The sequence below is a fragment of the Esox lucius genome, chromosome 25 (assembly GCF_011004845.1).
Source record: "Esox lucius isolate fEsoLuc1 chromosome 25, fEsoLuc1.pri, whole genome shotgun sequence".
NCBI classification, from domain to species: Eukaryota; Metazoa; Chordata; class Actinopteri; order Esociformes; family Esocidae; genus Esox; species Esox lucius.
This window is the reverse complement of record NC_047593.1, coordinates 1,771,020-1,790,074: the sequence shown is the minus strand read 5'-3', so window position 1 is coordinate 1,790,074 and position 19,055 is coordinate 1,771,020. Positions and strand designations below refer to the sequence as shown.

General features: G+C 39.7%; 1 protein-coding gene across 3 annotated transcripts in view; it reads left to right on the top strand.

Moving 5' to 3' along the window:
* Positions 1 to 19,055, top strand: part of usp53b (ubiquitin specific peptidase 53b) — an 81,833-nt gene that overhangs the window by 19,462 nt on the left and 43,316 nt on the right. For all 3 annotated transcript variants that reach the window (XM_020043923.3, XM_020043921.3, XM_034291105.1), the window contains exons 7-8: positions 1,238 to 1,320; positions 1,861 to 1,966. In XM_020043923.3, coding sequence (XP_019899482.2) covers positions 1,238 to 1,320; positions 1,861 to 1,966 — 189 coding nt within the window. The remainder of the gene's footprint in view (positions 1 to 1,237; positions 1,321 to 1,860; positions 1,967 to 19,055) is intronic.

Genomic DNA, 19,055 nt, shown 5'->3' with positions numbered 1-19,055 from the left:
TAAAATAGCTTGGAGTGTACTAGAAAATGGTATTCAATCCAAATGAAAAGGTAAAAAGAACAAAACATAACGTCAAAACACACCTTAAGATGGCAGTACAGGCCTAGCAGACCAACACCAGATACCCAGCATCTAGTGGGTTCAATAGGTTGCAGATTTCAGGCAGTAATTGCATTAAAGGATATGTGACCAAATAATAAACATAAGTGCTTCATTTCAAAATTATACTGTAACATCCACAAATTAGTCGGAAGAGTTCAATGCCTTACTTTCCATCTCAACGTTTTATTAGAGTCACTGTAACCACGCCTGAAATTAATTACTCCGTGAAATTCAGCAACACTCAAGATTTAGAGTCCATGTGTAAGAAGAAAGAGCAATGGCAACGTTGCCAATTTAACCAAGAAAATGGCCCACCCACCATTAACTCATCAACCAAAAGAAAGCCCGGCCCCAAACATTCCAGGCATTGCGTATGGTTGTCCGACAGCAGGTAAATGACAGGGGCAGACCCTTCACCTGGTGCAATTTTTACCCTGACAGCAACAATAACAAGGACAGTGTTCCATGCCCACATAACAGTCTGTAAAGGGTCGCTACAATATTAATCGGTCATTGTCGGTGACCTGAAATAGGGGACCTATATATAGTTTTGTAATTTCTAAATTGTGAAGACAATACAACAATTAACTAATATACACTAAAAGCTGAGAATGTATAATTTAACCTCATAGTATTTGTTTTATTTTTAAAGATTTTTTTCTGGAGTATAGAGCCAAAAGAATGAAAAGGTTTCACTGTTGTCCCACTCACTCATAATTACTAGAATGAAAGCAAAAAGTGAGTGATAATTCTTTTAAAATATGAGGTTATTGTTATTTGTATTGTTTTGAATTTATCCAAACTTAAAAACAGTATTACGCTATCTCTGGACACATTTCTATATCTTCAGACCTGGAACAGCTTCCAGGCTCCGAATCATCCTCTGAAAAATCTATCACTGGCAATTATTGTGCAGCTTAAAACACTATTACTGTACATACTGTACATCCATGAATAAAAGGAGACATGGCAAATACACTGTACACTACAGTGTTGTTAAAGAAAAATCAAACAGAATTATAAACTATATACACAATCCTAACACAATACACATACAAATTTTGATTTACAATTACAATTTTCATTGTAGATTGTTGATTCAATTTGTGCTTAACCTGCTAATCTATCCCTACAGTTTGTTTGTCGTAGCTGTGGCGCCTCCTCTGACCCCCTCCCTTTCACAGAATTAGTGCATTATGTGTCTACCACCGCCCTATGGTAAGTACCTACAGGAAACTACCATTAAAGATGAAAAACTTCAGATTTTTACATTGTATAATAAGACATTTTAAGAAACATTCACCAGAAGTTATTTTAAGTGAATACAAAAGCACATCCTAAAATGCAGAATTTCTATTGGTTAAGATAAACCAGACTGGAGGCCACTGCTCAAAATACTGTTTAAATTACATAGTCATACCTGTAGTAACAACACAGTAGTAAGCCATTTCAACTTTTAGATCAGGTGTTGGTGTACTCTCGACAGATAATAAAAATTATACCATCCTTGAGTATTAATGATACTCAAGGTCATCTCACATAAAAATTTGGCTTACATGAAAAAGTGCATTAATCAACAGCCTCCAATACAGACTGATGCTAAGAGCAAATCAAAACCTTTCTTTCTGTTATTGTTATTTAAATTGCAGTACACTAATGTGTGAACAATAGCTTCAATTCTTGTTACTGTTAAATAAGGCCTGTGTGATTTATACTGCAGCTGGATACAACTACTATCTTCCCCCTCCTGTGTCCCAGCCAACAGGTGGACCGCATATTGGGGAAAAATGACAGGCTCCGGTCCGACATGTTTGGGGAATTGCTGCAGGCAGCAAACACTACCGGCGATCTACGGAACTGTCCGGTATGTTGTTTGCTCATTGCCACCATGAACTAGTGTCAGATCAGATCTATAAGCGTGTGTCCTAATCTGACAGGAGGGTCATGGTTAGCGAGATTCTATCTTTTATGTTTCTTACTCGTACACAGCTTAATAGTTACTTACTTCTGCATGGTAGTAAGTACGCTGTGGTGGTTGTGAACCATGCTGATTGGTTTTTGGTAGCTCTTATTTAATTGTCTAGTATCTTTTTCACCATCATTTACCCAGGAAAGTCATTTGTGAACCAATACACACTTCCAATGATTACCTGGCCAAAGGCAAACAGTTACATGTGGACATGTCAACATAAAGAGACATATACACTCACCTAAAGGATTATTAGGAAAACCATACTAATACTGTGTTTGAGCCCCTTTCGCCTTCAGAACTGCCTTAATTCTACGTGGCATTGATTCAACAAGGTGCTGAAAGCATTCTTTAGAAATGTTGGCCCATATTGATAGGATAGCATCTTGCAGTTGATGGAGATTTGTGGGATGCACATCCAGGGCACGAAGCTCCCATTCCACCACATCCCAAAGATGCTCTATTGGGTTGAGATCTGGTGACTGTGGGGGCCAACTGTATGTACTCACTACTGTTAGTTACTTAAATCCCATGTAATCATATTAATGTATATATTATATTGATTTATCTCCTATAACTTTAACTATCAAATGTTAACACCAAAAATTCAGGAGATAAAATCATCTATTGATAAATCAGATACTGAGAGACATTTTTTTAAAGAAATGTGTGGGCATTTACCACTTCAATTGCTTTAGTTGACATGGAACCTTAAAGAATTTGTTGGCAGTGTTTGGCACAAGTAATATAATGAAAAATTATTATAAGTGAATTATTAAACAATTTTTACCCACACTACTTCGTTGCTCTTTCTTTTTGAACTGTGTTTTGGTCCCAACAAAAGTTAAATGGAGGGTGCTGAATTATAGCATTCATTCAGGTGCACAGAAATGTAGTTTGTGTATGACGTCTTACAGTATGTTTCTATGATGTGGCTGTGCTGTTATCTATGCAGCCATAAAGTAATTCCTTAACAAAGTGACTACAAAGCAATATAATAGAACTGTTGTACCAACATATCAGCTTGTTTTACTCAATGTTTGTAAACTCAATAAAAGTAACACTTCTATTGTTTAATTAACACTTTAAGAAATGTTGAAACATATCGGCTGGGCTTAATTTGGGCACATTTTCAGAAGCGTTCCACAGATTTATACCCGTGTCTTCCAAAAAGTCCTCACTGTCTGCTTGTTTAAAACCTCTTAAAAGTCTCTTTGGAAAATGCAGGCTTCTATGGTTGTTCGGTGCGGTTCAGTGCCTGGGACTTTTGAACCACAACCTTTACTGGTCACCATATTTAGTAATGTATTTAAAAAAAAATGTTTTAGCTTTACTAGTCCAGCAATTGTGCAGTTGTGTCGCTGACTCCCAATTTCTTACTTGTTATGGTGCCAGATCTAATCCAGATCATGTTATACTTTTTGAGGGCAAGCGATACTGTTTATTGTTGTTTAAATAATTTGTTTTATTTTGTGTATCTCATGACATTATTAATACAAAACATTAGAACGGATGCAGAGTTGAAAAATACTAGCTGGAAAGGCAAGAACAACACTGGCATGCCAAATTACTGTGCTACAAAGTAATGCTGGATAATGTGGAAAAGGCGTCCATATGATCAATAAACATTGGATATTTATTCCTGATCAACAGGTGACACGACTGTGCAGTGAGTTTCAAAGCCTTGAGAAATCGAACAGATTTTCAAACCATTTTGATGAACGCATCAAACGCTTCAGAAAGCCTCAGTTGCCCATCACTAACTGTGACAAACAAAAGAACAGCCAACAGCTAATGAAGTATTCAGGTGATTGTGAGGCGAGAAGAGTGCTGCATTCAGGTGGAGTGGAAGGTTAGGATTCCTGGAACCGGATGACAGGTGGCGTGCACGGGGACATGAACTTGGCACAGACCTCACTGGAGTATCACACATTCATCCATTAATATCATTCAGTGTAGTGCCTGGGTACAGATTAACGCCTGCCCCGCCAGTGAAATAGTTTCTAAAGGTTTTCAGTTTGTGAGTTTCGAGGTTTGTCCATTTGTATAGACCTAGAGACGTTGCTCGGCCTATTTAATATTAATTAGCCCCCACTAAATAAATCAATATATCAGTCAATATATTTTCTCTGTGATTTCTTTTTTCCGTCAACCATCACATCTTAAACTCCTTACAAATTGTGTGGAAATTATATAGAATTGTGTAAATTTGGCAGCATGATCGGTTGAGTCTGATGCTTTGAACGTAACTCGCTCATCTCTCTTTTCTGTAAATAGTACTTAGTCTCCCTACTATCCGCCACCCCCATTAATGGCCGTTTCTAGTGGTGGGAGAAGTAAATCCTTTCAAGTTCAAAATGTAAGTGCACTAGAAGGGAACGTTATGTTTCGCTATTCAGTATACGCTTTCAGCTAGCCACAAATGTATGGAGGTTAAATATTTTTTTTGAAATTATATTGTTTTAGACAAGTTGCAATTCGTGACATTTGACTTGTAATACGTCATGTAATATCAAAGTGATCGGCCTTTTATACTTTTTTTACTGGAAGGCAAGAAAGCTAGCTTCCACTTTATAGTAGACAATTAAGAGAAGACTACGATCAGTCATTTGTAATACAAATAAAAAGCAATTACAATGTAATTATGCTATCTAATCAGCATCTTGATATGCCACACCTGTAAATTGGATGGATTATCTCTGCAAAGGAGAAGTGCTCACTAACACAGATTTAGACAGATTTGTGAACAATATTTGAGAGAAATAGGCCTTTTGTGTACTTAGAGAAAGTCTTAGATCTTTGAGTTCAGCTCATGATAAATGGGGGCAAAAACAAAAGTGTTGCGTTTATAATGTTGTTCAGTGTAGTAAGGTGGCCAATAATGGGGGACAGTGGCGCATAATAGGGGGTCATATTTATTTGCTACATCACTAACCAACAACCTGAAAATATTAATATTTCCCCTGAAATTTAGAAAAATTATCATTATTGACATGCTAGCCAAATCAAATTTCTTCACGCTAACAGAAAAATATACAGCTCTGGTAAAAATTAAGAGACCATATCTACATGTATGGCAGCCATTCCATTCCAGTGTCTGTTAAATTCCAACACAGGCACACCTCATTTTACTTAATGAGGTACTGATTAGGTGATTACCTGAACCAAATCTAATTTAACGAGGAAAAGTATAAAAACCACTGCTGGGGTCATTAATATCCGCTTGCAATAGGACCAGCTGGATAGTAAAAACAGTGCAAGCAGTACCTCAAATGTAATTTGAATTAAAAAAATAACTATTCAGCATGACAAAAGAGTTGAAAAGAAAAGCTTTGAGTGAGGAAAAGAAGGGTTAAATTCTGGCTTTACTGGCAGAGGGATACAGGGAGCGTCACGTTGCTTCCATCCTGAAAATTTCAAAGACGACAGTTCATAAGAACAAGGTCAAGCAACAGACATTGGGAACAACATAGCTACATACTGGCAGAGGGCGAAAACAACAGTCCACTGACCGAGATGACCGTCAACTCATTCAAATGTCTCTCAACAACCGTAGGATTACATCAAGTGACCTAGAAAAAGAATGGTAAACAGCAGCTGGGGTGAAGTGCATGGTGAGGACGGTTGGAAACAAACTCCTAGGGGCAGGGCTAAAGCTTGTCATGCAAAGCTAGAAAAAAGCCCTTCATCAATGAGAAGCAAAGAAGAGCCAGGCTGATATTTGCAAAAGACCATAAGGATTGGACTGTAGAGGAATGGAGTAAGGTCATCTTCTCTGAAGAGTCAAATTTTCAGCTTTGCCCAACACCTGGTCATCTAATGGTTACACAGACTTGGAGAGGCCTACAAGCCACAGTGTCTCACACCCACTGTGAAATTTAGTGGAGGATCGGTGATGATCTTGGGATGCTTCAGCAAGGCTGGAATGGGGCAGATTTGGCTTTGTGAAGGATGCATGAATCAAGCCAAGTACAAGGTTATCCTGGATGAACACCTGCTTCCTTCTGCTCTGACAATGATCCCAAACTCTGAGAATTGTTTTTTCCAGCAGGACAATTTTCCATGCCACACAGCCAGGTCAATCAAGGTGTGGAAGGAGGACCACCAGATCAAGAACCTGTCATATCCAGCCCAATCTCCAGACCTGAACACCATTGAAAACCTCTGGAATTTGATCAAGAGGAAGATGGATTGTCACATCCAGGGCACGAAGCTCCCGTTCCACCACATCCCAAAGATGTGGATTGGGTTGAGATCTGGTGACTGTGGGGGCCATTTCAGTATAGTGAACTCATTGTCATGTTCAAGAAACCCAATTTGCAATGATTCGAGCTTTGTGACATGGTGCATTATCCTGCTGGAAGTAGCCATCAGAGGATGGGTACATGGTGGTCATAAAGGGATGGACATGGTTAGAAACAATGCTCAGGTAGGCCGTGGCATTTAAACGATGCCCAATTGGCACTACCATATTCTCGCATAGCTAGCTAGCCCCCAGTTTGTGATTTCCCCCAGGCCAAGGATTTAGGAGCCAAGGCCTAGGAACAAAAAGCTGAGTCAGCTTCAGACCTGACAGCTTCACCCCACAAGAGGTTCCCTGGAGAGAAAGGCAGAAAACTTAAGAGAGAAAGAATAAAGCAAAAGGAGAAATACATCTATGAGACTAAAAAAGGCTGTGGTACCTCTGAAAAAAGTAGTTCCAGGTTCCAATACCATGAACACCTTAAAAGAAGAATGCTTGTTTTGTAATGAACTCTACTCCGTTATCAGTAGGGTCTGGATATGATGCGAGCAGTGTCAGAGGTGTGCAACTTACACCTTCGAGGTGGGGGGGGGGCATTTTACCCCAGTAGCTGGAAAAAATGCACCTTTCCTAAAATTTACATTTGTTTAAATACAAATTAATCTGTCAAATGTATCCATGTATTTTACTTTATAATACATTGCCCTAAGAATTTAAATATGGTGGATTTTCATTTTATAGATATTTCGAACCTTATTAAAAATATATATGAAATTCTATAGCCTGTGTCCTTTGAAATAGTCATTTTTTTCTAATGAGACCTCCAATAAAAACCAACAAATTTCTTCTTCATATAATTCATCGAAAAGCCCTGGCGGTTCTATTGTTAATAACCAATTAGGCATGTGATAGGACAAGTCTCGTAACGGGTGATTTGTCTCACCTGGCTCTCTTTGTTTAATGTTGGGTAATTAACAGTAATTTGGCGACTTTAGTCCATTGTAAATAATCAAAATACATGTTCTTTTCAAACAACATTTTATTAAATAATTAGGGGGAAAAACAATCGTCATTCACCTCTGAAGATATTCATGAAACGATGATGGGTTGAACGTGCCCATTTAACAACCAAAACTTCCTTCATGTAAACGCACTGTTATATACTTGAACTATATATTCTGTGGCATATTGTACTTTATCAAAGAAATGTGGTGGGAAAAAACATTGTATTAGTGTAGGCTACTTTATTTAAATAAAATCTGACGTCTAAATTACGATTCAGGAATGTTTGAGGCTGCATGACAGTTGAGAGTTTATGGAATTAAACACCGCAACATATCAATCCATGAACAGGATTAAAGCAGATAATGTTCCGCTGATTTGAATATTTTATTATAACCATATAAATGCAGATACTAGTCTTGAAATAAAAGCAGTAAACGTTTCAATAACAGCAGTTCTCGGCGAGTGTCGACGTTCTCACAAATGCCCCCTAGTGGCCTTTCTTATTTATTATTTAAGGATTTTGTCAATTTTGGCACTGTAACGTGCCGCAGTATACTGTACTATAACTAGGCATGCCATGTCGCGGACCGCCCTCTTGGAACTGGAATTTGATGAATGACATCTGTATAGAACATCTACAGATGGAAATTGGGACTCAAAATGAAGTGTAACTAAATTCTGAACTTTCCCAGGATTTGAAAAGCTGTAACAGTCATCCCACTTTCCAAATGTGGCAACAAACTAGACTTAAACTGTTACCAGCCGTTCCCTGCTCAAATGTTTTAACATCTAGTAAACAAAAACATAACCCATCATTCTAAGCCCAACGGTAAAGTCAGGCTTCAGAGCAGGCCATACATATACCGCAGCAACGCTGACGTTCATAAATAGTTAGACCACTCAATCTCTTTGCAGAGCCACACCTTCTGCCGATAACTAGAATCGGTTTGTTTGTTTCCCCAAAATCTTTCCTTCAACCTTGCTGCAAAACATAGTCTTTTGAAGTGTAGACTTTGGTGGTGTAATTTAAAGAGATGGCACTAAAAGTAACGTTAACAAATTACATGGTGTTCATTACAACACCATCCGCTTGGTCACTAATTTACAATAAGACTACAGTGAAGAAGGCTGTGGCACCTTCTTCAATTGTCTTTAAGAACAATATCTTAAAGACAATTTCTGGATACTGAAGCATATGAATGCAGATCCTGTAAGTATTGAATTTAAACCTGCATGACCCAAGTTCTACTGTTGGTATTCTGATGTGCTGTATGACATTGTGATGGCATAGGCCGGAAGGAAAGGCTGCCAGACTAGTGTTAGGGATAAAAATAGCAGTTAAGGCTTATCCACTGTTGCTCTTTCATTTCGATTGGCTAGCACCGGTCTACCACTTCAATGTGCGTCAGCTCTGGTGCAAATAGTTTGTTCCATTAACCCTTTATATGCATTTAAATTACCTAGGATTATGGAAACTAAAAATGCTTGTACATTTTTGATGTATAATTCTGTATATTTGACTGTGATATATGCTTGTCTCATCTAGCCAAGATGAATGCACTGTATTAAATACTTAAAGGAAATTATAAGTGGTGGGAGCTGCATATGGTTGCACTTGCAGGATGAGTTCAACTCTGGCAAAATGCTCTTTCAGTAATAACTCTCCCATCTAAACCTCCCCACTAGCAATGTCCATAACAACATGGAAATGCCAGTATGTGCCACAAATTAGAACTGCTCCAGCCATGTCCATGAAAACTAAACTCACTGACTGGGCACCTACAACACAAGAAAAAAATAGAGAGACAGCCTAACAGCCCTCACCTGTGGTGAACCTCAAATATATAATTTTAGAATGAATAAATGCATTTATGTTACTTGATAAAGAAATATTTATTTGTTCCAATACAGTACATTTTTTCTGACCATTAAATGTTTTGGAATGTCAAGTTAATTTATATCATTTTTAAGGACCCTCGTAAGTTTAGTAAAACATTAAAATAAACATACATTTGAGTAGGCAGGGCACAGAGCAGTAGCACAACATTGCCTTAATTTAAGCTTACAAAACAATGAACAAAGGATATGGTACAATTTAACTGCACAAGGCATAAGCAATAAATCACACAGTGGCAAAAGGCTGAACTAAATAGGATCCCCAATTAGAGACAATGATGTACAGCTGCCTCTAATTGGGGAAAACAATGCCTAGAGGCCTCTCCTGTGCCAAGTCCTGACTATTGCAGACCAGCGCAGAGATGGCTAGGGGCATAGCCAGGACCTGACAGTAATGCATGCACATGATCCTAATGCCTAATGATCTTCATTGTTCTGAATATCTCAATACCTTTCTGAGGAATGTTAAATCATAATTCCATTAGATATACACTACAATTCAGAAGTTTGGGGTCACTTAAAAATTCCCTTGTTTTCCATGAAAACCTACATGAGTTAGGAATATTGTGATGGAAAAGGTCCATCCAGTAGAACAGTCATAGGCAAGACATAGGCAAATCTCAAGCACACAGTAGCTGTTTATTAAAACTTGCAAGGAGAGAGGATTCACACTAGCAATGTAAACAGCGACAAATCTCTAAGGCAGTTGAAGATACATTCAATAATTATACCAGAATGGGTGGGGGTAAGCGTTTCCATAGTCACGTTGTGAAAACAACATATGTTCCTTATCCCTTCCTATCCCATGTTGTGTGTCTTCCTCTATCCCGTCCTAAAACACATTAATCCGTCTATGCCCCCATCCTGACAAATGGTTTACAACAACATCCACACCTCGTGTTCTTCCTCTCAGGAACAAGATCATAGCACTCTCCTACCTGACCATCCTGTATTCACTTTTATCCTAATAACTATCTTTTACCTAATACATTTATTAACAACAAACACAGAAACAGACAAAATATAGCAAACTGAACAGGAAATAAAGTAATTGACAGGGTTAGAAATAATTTCAATGTCAACTTTATTTATAAAGCACATTTAAAACAACTGTTGTTGACTAAAGTGCTGTACAGGACAAAATATCAAAGTATACAAATAAATGAAATGTAAAAAATTACGCAGATACACATAAGACAGACAAAATAGCAGCACAGACATTCAATGCCAACTCAGCTAAGATTTAAAGCCAGAGTGAAAAGGTGTGTCTTTAGCCATGACTTAAAAGTGTGTATAGTCTGGGCATTTTGAATATGCAGTGGTAGGCTATCCCTGAGGATGGGACCACCCACCACGAAAGCTCAATCCCCTCTAGTTTTTAGCCTGGCTTTTGGGACTAAAACTAGAAGTAACTGGTTAGCTGACTTCAGTGCTCGGGCTGGAGAATGACGATGTAAAAGTTCAGAAAGATATAAAGGGGCCAATCCATTTAAAACCCTAAAGACAAGCATTCAAATCTTAATATCAAACCTGAAACGAACAGGAAGCCAATGGAGGGAGGCCCAAATTGGTGTTATGTGCTCCCGTTTTCTTATACCGGTTAAAAGTCGAGCGGCGGCATTTTGTATTAACTGGAGCCGATTTAGGGTTTTCTGATCTACCCCCAGGTACAAGGAATTACAGTAATCCAGTCGAGACGCAATAAATGCATGGATAATTTTCGCAAAATCCCTGGGAGGAAGACAGACTTTAACCTTTGCCAAAAGTCTTAGCTAAAAGAAGCCAGATTTCACTATTAGACTAATTTGCTTATCGAGTTTGAAAGAGCTATCAAAGATAAAACTGAGATTCTTAAAAAACTGTCTGCTATAAGAGGCTAGAGGGCCTAGGGTACCAAGAGGATCACCCAGCAAGTTACCTCATCCACACACAAGAATCTCTGTCTTACTTTCATTTAAAGTAAGAAAGTTTAGCGCCAACCAGATTTATGTCCTTTAAGCAGTCTAAGATAGGCTGTACAGAGTTTATAGATGTTGTTTTTATCGTCATGTAAATTTGTACATCGTCGGCAAAGCAATGAAAGGAGATATTGTGTTTCTTAAAAATGGACCCCAAGGGCAACATATATAGTGAAAAAAGGATGGGGCCTATAATGGAGCTTTGGGGGACCCCACAAGTGAGAGGTGCCGTGGTTGATGAAAGTCTGGCTAGGTGGACCGAAAAACTCCTATCTGTCAGGTATGACTCGAACCATTTCAGGACAGTTCCTTTGATGCCAATGGACTGTTCAAGGCGTTTCAAAAGAATCCTATGATCCACCGTGTAAAAGGCTGCAGACAGGTCCAGAAGCACCAGAATAGCGGGGCTCCCTGAGTCAACAGTTTCAAGGAGATCCTTAAAAACTTTTAAGAGTGGCGTTTCAGTGGCTTGACGTGGCTTGAAGCCAGACTGAAACTTTTCTAGGATATCATGATTTTCTAAAAACATTGTTAATTGGTTAAGAACAACTCTTTCTAGTACTTTAGAAAGAAAAGGTAGCTTAGAGATGGGCCTAAAATTTGAAAGAACATTAGGATCCAGGTTTATTTTTTTAATAAGAGGCTGTACTACAGCATGTTTAAAAGCAGCTGGAACACACCCACAAATAAGGCAAGTATTAATCAGAATAAGAATACTGGGCCCAACCGTATCAAAAACATATTTTAAAAGACGAGAGGGAATGGTATCCAGGGGACAGTTTGTGGGGCGCATGGAACGGACTACCTTTTTTAACAATGAGTGTGATACAGGCTCAAACTGATCGAAGACTAGAGTAGCAATCTTTCCAACAATGTTTTCAAATCCTCACACAGTTTGGCTGATGGAACAATACAAGCCGCGCTACTGGGGTTTATCAGAGAGTTAAGAGAGTTGAAGGGAACCTGAGGCTTATGATTATTGTTGGAAACAAGGTTTGATATAAATTGTGCTTTTGCAGCTTTAACAGTTCTCTGATAGTTAGTACAGCAGTTGCGTGGCATTCCTAGGGAAACCCTGGAGTTTATCCTTCTTCCATTTTCTTTCAGCTCCTCTAAGTGAATGTCTGAGAGTGCGGGTATTGTCGTTTAGCCAAGGCTCTAAAGATGGCTTTGCGCATTTAGATTTGAATGGCGCAACAAAGACTAAGATATCAGTGCAAGTGGAATGCATAAGAGTAGTAAAATCATCAGCGCTAAGAGGTCAGCTGTAATCTAGATTACACAACACAGAATCATTAAAAGCATTCGAAAAATGCAACAAAGTTAAGGGGTTAATCGCACGCAATTTACGTGCAGGAACACCATTTTCAGTCTTCGAGCAGGGAACTATGACAGTGAACAAAACAGGCAGGTGATCTGATATCCAAATATCACAAATTTCAGTGACGTGGACACAAACCGTAAGGCAACACAAAGTCCAGTCTGAGCCCTTTATCATGTGTCGGACTAGTCACTGACTGAACGAGATTGAAGGAGTCTATGAGACTCATAAAATCCTTGACCAAAGGCCTATTTTCACAGCAATCATGATTTTTTATGGAAATAATTACTGTGTCTTTAAACTTTGCTTCATCCATTTGCAGCAATTACAGCCTTGCAGACCTTTGGCATTGTAGATTTGTTAAGGTACTCTGAAGAGATTTCACCCCATGCTTCCTGAAGCACCTTCCACAAGTTGGATTTTCTTGGTGGGAACTTCTTACTAGCTGCTCCCACAACAGATCAATAGGGCTGAGATCTGGTGACTGTGCTGGCCACTTCATTATAGACAGAATACCAGCTGACTGCTTCTTCCCTAAATAGTTGTTGCACAGTTTGGAGCTGTGCATTGGGTCATAGTCCTTTTGTAGGAGGAAATTGGCTCCAATTAAGCGACATCCACGGGGATGGCATGGTGCGACGTCTACAGGGTATGGCAAAATGGAATGATAGCCTTCCTTCTTCAAAATCTTGTTTACCCAGTACAAATCTCCCACTTTACCCCCAGCCAAGCACCCCCAGACTATCACATTTACTTCACCATGTTTGACAGATGATGTTAAGCAATCCTCCAGCATCTTTTCATTTGGTCTGCATTTTATGAATGTTCTTGTTTGTGGTCTAAACACCTGAAACTTAGATTCATCTGTACATAACACTTTTTCCCCATTTCCCCATCCCCATTTTTCTTTTCAACTCTGCCTAGAAGGCCTGCATCCTGTAGTCGCCTCTTCACTGTTGACATAGAGACTGGTGTTAATACTGGTGTTAAATACTATTTAATGAAGCTGCCACTTCAGGACCTGTGAGGTGTCTATTCCTCCAACTAGTCACACTTTGTCCTCTTGGGCCTCCCACTCCTCTTTCTATTTGGGTTAGTACCCGTTTACACTGTTCTGTGAAGGGAGTAGTACACAGCGTTGTACGAGTGCTTTCTTGGCAATTTCTCAGATGGAATAGTCTTCTTTTCTCAGAACAAGAATAGACTGAGTTTCAGAAGCAAGTTCTTTGTTTCTGGCCAATTTGAGCCTGTAATCGAACCCACAATTGCTAAAACTCCAGATAATCATCTAGTCTAGTCTAAAGTAGAACAGTTTAAACAGTTTTCAACCGTGCTAACATATTTGCTAAACGTTTTTCTAATGATCATATAGCCTTTTAACTTGGATTAGCAAAATCAATGTGCTTTTGCAACACCAGTGGCAAACCCTGACTATTGGAGCTAGGCCCTCAATAGCGGAAAAAGATCTGATGTCATACATAATAGATATAGAACTCAGATGCCTGTGTTGTATATACAGAGCATGACATGAGACCTTTCAAAGAAATTGCTCACAGAAGCAGCAAATGTACCATGTTAGAAGAAAATATGGTTATGTTGTTTCAAAGAAACATTTGCCAAAACAGTCACTCAAATAGTGGTGGAATAAATCCAACCACACAACCACTCACATTGTTTCAATATTTAGAACAGTAGGCTACATGCTGTCAGAGAGAAAAAAGCACTGTATACAATGTCTAGCATGGATCAAAAAATGCACCACAAAATAAAATGTCATGTACCCAGTATTTCAGATAGCAACGTCACTACCTTAGTTTTTACCTCACAACCAGTGATCTAAAGTTGAAAAAATATTTTACACATTGTTTTCAAAATTATGTGAACGAGATAGCAACATAAAGTATGCAAATATGGAGCAGAACGCGGATAGCAGGAAGCAGAACTCAAAGCTTGTCAGTTGCATTAAGTATCTATCTGCGCTGTGAACAGTGTCTTCATCAAAGTCATTGTGTTGGTCTACTATGTATTCAAATAGTTCAATGAGTTGCGCCTTTTTTTGATACCCAGTGCAAACTAAGCGTGATGAGAAGTTCCATCGAGTTGGCACCACTATGGGTCGTCTTAGCTGGGATATTTCATCCAGTAGTTTTCTTTGTTTGGCAGATCTTGAGAAAAACGCTGCTAGGCCATGAAGATGAGAAAAGAAAGTATTTCACTCGTTTAGTTTACGCATAGCAAACTAAAAGAAGAGTGTGTGCATAGCAATGAATGAATAGTGCTTGTGGGATAGTTTATTTCACCTTGGCCTGCATTCCGTTTATACCAGAGGCCATGACTGCAGCCCCATCGTGACACTGTGCCACCACCTTGGCCGTCCATTCACCCTCCTCTAAAAAGCTGGTAATTGGTGCAGCCCGTTTATCCGCTTCTGCCTGTTTATCCTCAGTTACATTCTTTCCTTCACACCACCATTGGAAGTGTAACGCAACACATAAGACATCTCACCTACCTTTTTGTCAGCTCAAAGCCGGTTATCCACGGATATAATTATTAACGTGCATGCCTTAAACGATATGCCTTTCAAAACTCTTTTCTCGTTGCACCAAATCAGGCAGTGCCAGAGTTGGTGATGCTCATTTACGCTCTCTGTAGTTGCCATCTTCATAGTCATATACACTTACACTCAAAAAGCTAACCAGCTAGATAGGCTCAAGCATGAGAAAACAAGATAAGGCTCGCTATTGGCTCTGAATGTACTTAGGCCTTGATCATACTGTAAAGAAATATGGACGTAATAACTGTGATGTCACACATAGGTGTCTGAAGGCCAGGTTTGAAGCGTATTTTTGGCGGAGATGGCCATCGCCATCTTGGCAGCGCGTCACTCGGTCAGACTCCCCCCTAACCAAAAATGGACTGAGGTGCCTGATTGCTGATACAGCGCCCACCTAACGCGACATTACCAAGTTAGCAAAGGATACGAAGCTAGGCTAAATACTACCGTTATGCTACTCTGCATTGCTAGCGGTTGCTAGCCGGCGGTTGGTAGCCAGTCACCGTAACGTTACCAGCTTACTCTTGAGGCAAGTTAACCTGAAACTATACAACAAAACGTAAATGCTTAAAATGCTTTAGCGATTTTTTTTATATAGAAACGTGATAATTTTACAACTCTAGATTTTGTCAAGACAATAGACTGTAAAAATAGGTTGAGAATTGCAGATTAGATATTAGATTTTCACATAACATAGTTATTAGCATTGACTGTATGGTATCGTTTATTTGGATGTCACTTGATTATAATGTTGCTTGTCAGTAACTGGATTTAGCTGAGGCGATACCAGAAAGGGCAAACCGCTAGGAGTGACACAAGTGACAGCGCCAGCACGGCACACATGTCACTCAATAGGCCATGCCCCCTAATTATTAGACTTAATATAATTTAAACATATGAGTTATATATATATCCCCCCCATCCCCCACTGTTGTCAAAAAGGGGAATATAAGCAATTTACACCAAAACCATTGTTTGAGCCAGGCTGTAAACATGTTTATTTCTGCTGTAAAGATGGGCATTTTGCCATAGAGATCTATGGAGATTGCTCCCTTTTACAGCCAGCCTCAAGTGGCCGTTCAATGAATTGTAGGTTTTGGCACTTCCGGGTAGGCTGAGTTTGTCCCTCGGCCTTGGTGCGTCATACAATTGCCACACCTATTGCAAGACAATTTGTGATAGGTTGATTTCATTGTAATTTCAGGATGCCGCTCAAATAGAAGTCAATGTCAATGACGTTGGTTTGTGCCTTCTACTCAAAGTCTAAGAACCTAGCCAATGAGCGTTGAGCTGAACTAGATTATTTCTACCCAGAGTACCAAAGAAAAATGTATTGGATATTTCTTTCTCTTGGATATTAACTCTTCTGTTATCAACACAAACTGAATAATTTCAATAGGAAGATCATTACAATTAAGACAAAAAATATTAAATCAATGAAAACAACATTACAAATTATAATATATAAAAAAATATATCTATCCTTAGGTCCGCTCTGAGGGCATAGAGAGCCCTGACAGTTCCTCACTGTGGAACACACGACAGATGGTTGGACGGATGAATGGCCCTCTGTAAGCCTATGTAGATACTCCATAAAAAATCATCTGTTTCCAGCTACAATACTGATTTTCAATAGTCTGATCAATTTTATGTTATTTTAATGGACAGGAAATGACATTTCTAAGTGACCCCAAACATTTGAAAGGTACAGCTCCGGATAAAAGTAAGAGACCACTGCACCTTTTTCCTTCCTTTCAAAAAAGTCGAAAAGGAAGGTTTTGAGTGAGGAACAGAAGGGTTAAAATTAAGAGAGCACTGCAAATTGAACGCTTCTGTTCCTCATTCAAAACTTTCCTTATCAACTTTTTTGGAAAGGAAAGAAAAATATGCAGTGGACTCTCTTTTTACCAGAGCTGTATATTAGCTATTTATATATACACCAATCAGCCATAACATTATGACCAGGTAAAGTGAATAACGCTGATAATCTCATTATCAAAGCACCTGTCAGTGGGTGGGATATATTAAGCAGCAAGTGAACATTCTGTCCTCAAAGTTGATGTGTTAGAAGCAGGACAAATGGGCAAGTTTAAGGATCTGAGCAACTTTGACAAGGGGCAAATTGTGATGGCTAGACAATTGGGTCAGCCTAAACTGCAGCCCTTGTGGGGTGTTCCCGGTCTGCAGTGGTCAGTGCCTATCAAAATTGGTCCAAGAAAGGAAAAGCGGTGAATCCGCCACAGGGTCATGGGAGGCCAAGGCTCATTGATTCACATGGGGAGTGAAGCCTGGCACCAGGATCCACTATGGGAAGAAGGCAAGCCAGGGGAGGCAGTGTGATGATTTGGGCAATGTTCTGCTGGGAAACCTTGGGTCCTGCCATTCATGTAAATGGTACTTTGTCACGTACCACCTACCTGAGCATTGCTGCAGATGAAGTGCACCCTTTCATGCCAACGGTTTTTCCCTGGTGGCATTGGCCTCTTTCAGCAGGATAATGCACCCAGCCACAAAGCAAAAATTGTAGAGGAATGGTTTGAGGAACACAACAACGAGTTTGAGGTGTTGACTTGGCCTCCAAATTCCTCAGATCTCAATCCAAATGAGTGTCTGTGGGTTGTGCTGGACAAAGAAGTCCAATCTATGGAGGCCCCACCTCACAACTTACAGGACTTAAAGGATATGCTGCTAATGTCTTGGTGCCAGATACCACAGCACACCTTCAGAGGTCTAATGGAGTCCATGCCTCGACAGGTCAGGGCTGTTTTGGTGGCAAAAGGGGAACCTACACAATATTAGGTAGGTGGTCATAATGTTATGGCTGATCGGTGTACGCTGCTCAGAAAACGCTAAAATATAAATATATTAAAGATCAAAATCTTTACTGTACATTGTTTAATTCATTAAGAACAAAATGACATAACAAGGGTCAATAGAAAACAAAATTACCAACTGATTGAGGGCTGGATAACACAGAAAATCTAAGTAAACAATTGGAATCACAGGCTGTTCCAACAGAAATTCACCACGGCAACTCATTATGTGACTCAGTAGTGTGTATGTCCCCCACGTGCCTGTATTTGCTCCCATCAACGTCTGGGCATGCTCCTGATGAGACGGCCGATGGTGTCCTGTTGGATCTCCTCCCAGACCTCCATCAGGGCATCAGTGAGCTCCTGGACAGTTTGTGGCACTACTTGGTAGCGTTGTATGCACCGATAAATAACTTTCCAGAGGTTCTCAATTGGATTCCGGTCGGGGGAACGTAAGGGCCAGTCAATGGCATCAATGCCTTCGTCATCCAGGAACTGCCTACACACGCCAGTGGTGGACCTGACAATTCTGGTGTTCTCTGGCGAATGCCAGTTGGGCTGCATGGTGCTGGGCTGTAAGCACAGGTCCGAATAGAGGACGGCAGCCCTCATGTCACCCTCAAGGAGTCTGTTTTTGACAATTTAGTCAGAAACATGCACACCAGTATCCCACTGGAGGTCATTTTGTTGGGCTCATGCAGTGCTCCTCCTGTTTCTCCTGGCACAAAGGAGCAGTTACCGGTCCTGTTGCTGGGTTGATGCCCTTCTACGGCCCTGTACAGCTCTCCTCATGTAACGGCCATCTCCATGCTCTTGAGACTGTATTGGGAGACACAATAAACCTTCTTGAAACAGCATGTATGGATGTGCCATCCTGGAGGAGCTGGACTACCTGTGCAACCTGAATGGGCTGCAAGTACTGCCTCATGTTACCAGTAGTGACAAGAACAATAGGAAAACGCAAATCTATAGAAGAATCAATCAGGAAGGATTTTCTTTGGCCACCACCTGCAAAACTATTGTGTCATAGTAAAATAATTGCTAATATTGCAACAATATTAAAAGAAATATACCGTAATATAATGCACTTAAACCCTGCTGATTTACCTGCATCTACATAAAACATTCTGAAACCAAAAATGTAAATTGTAAAGATACAGTATCTCACAAAAGTGAGTGCCCCCCTCACATTTC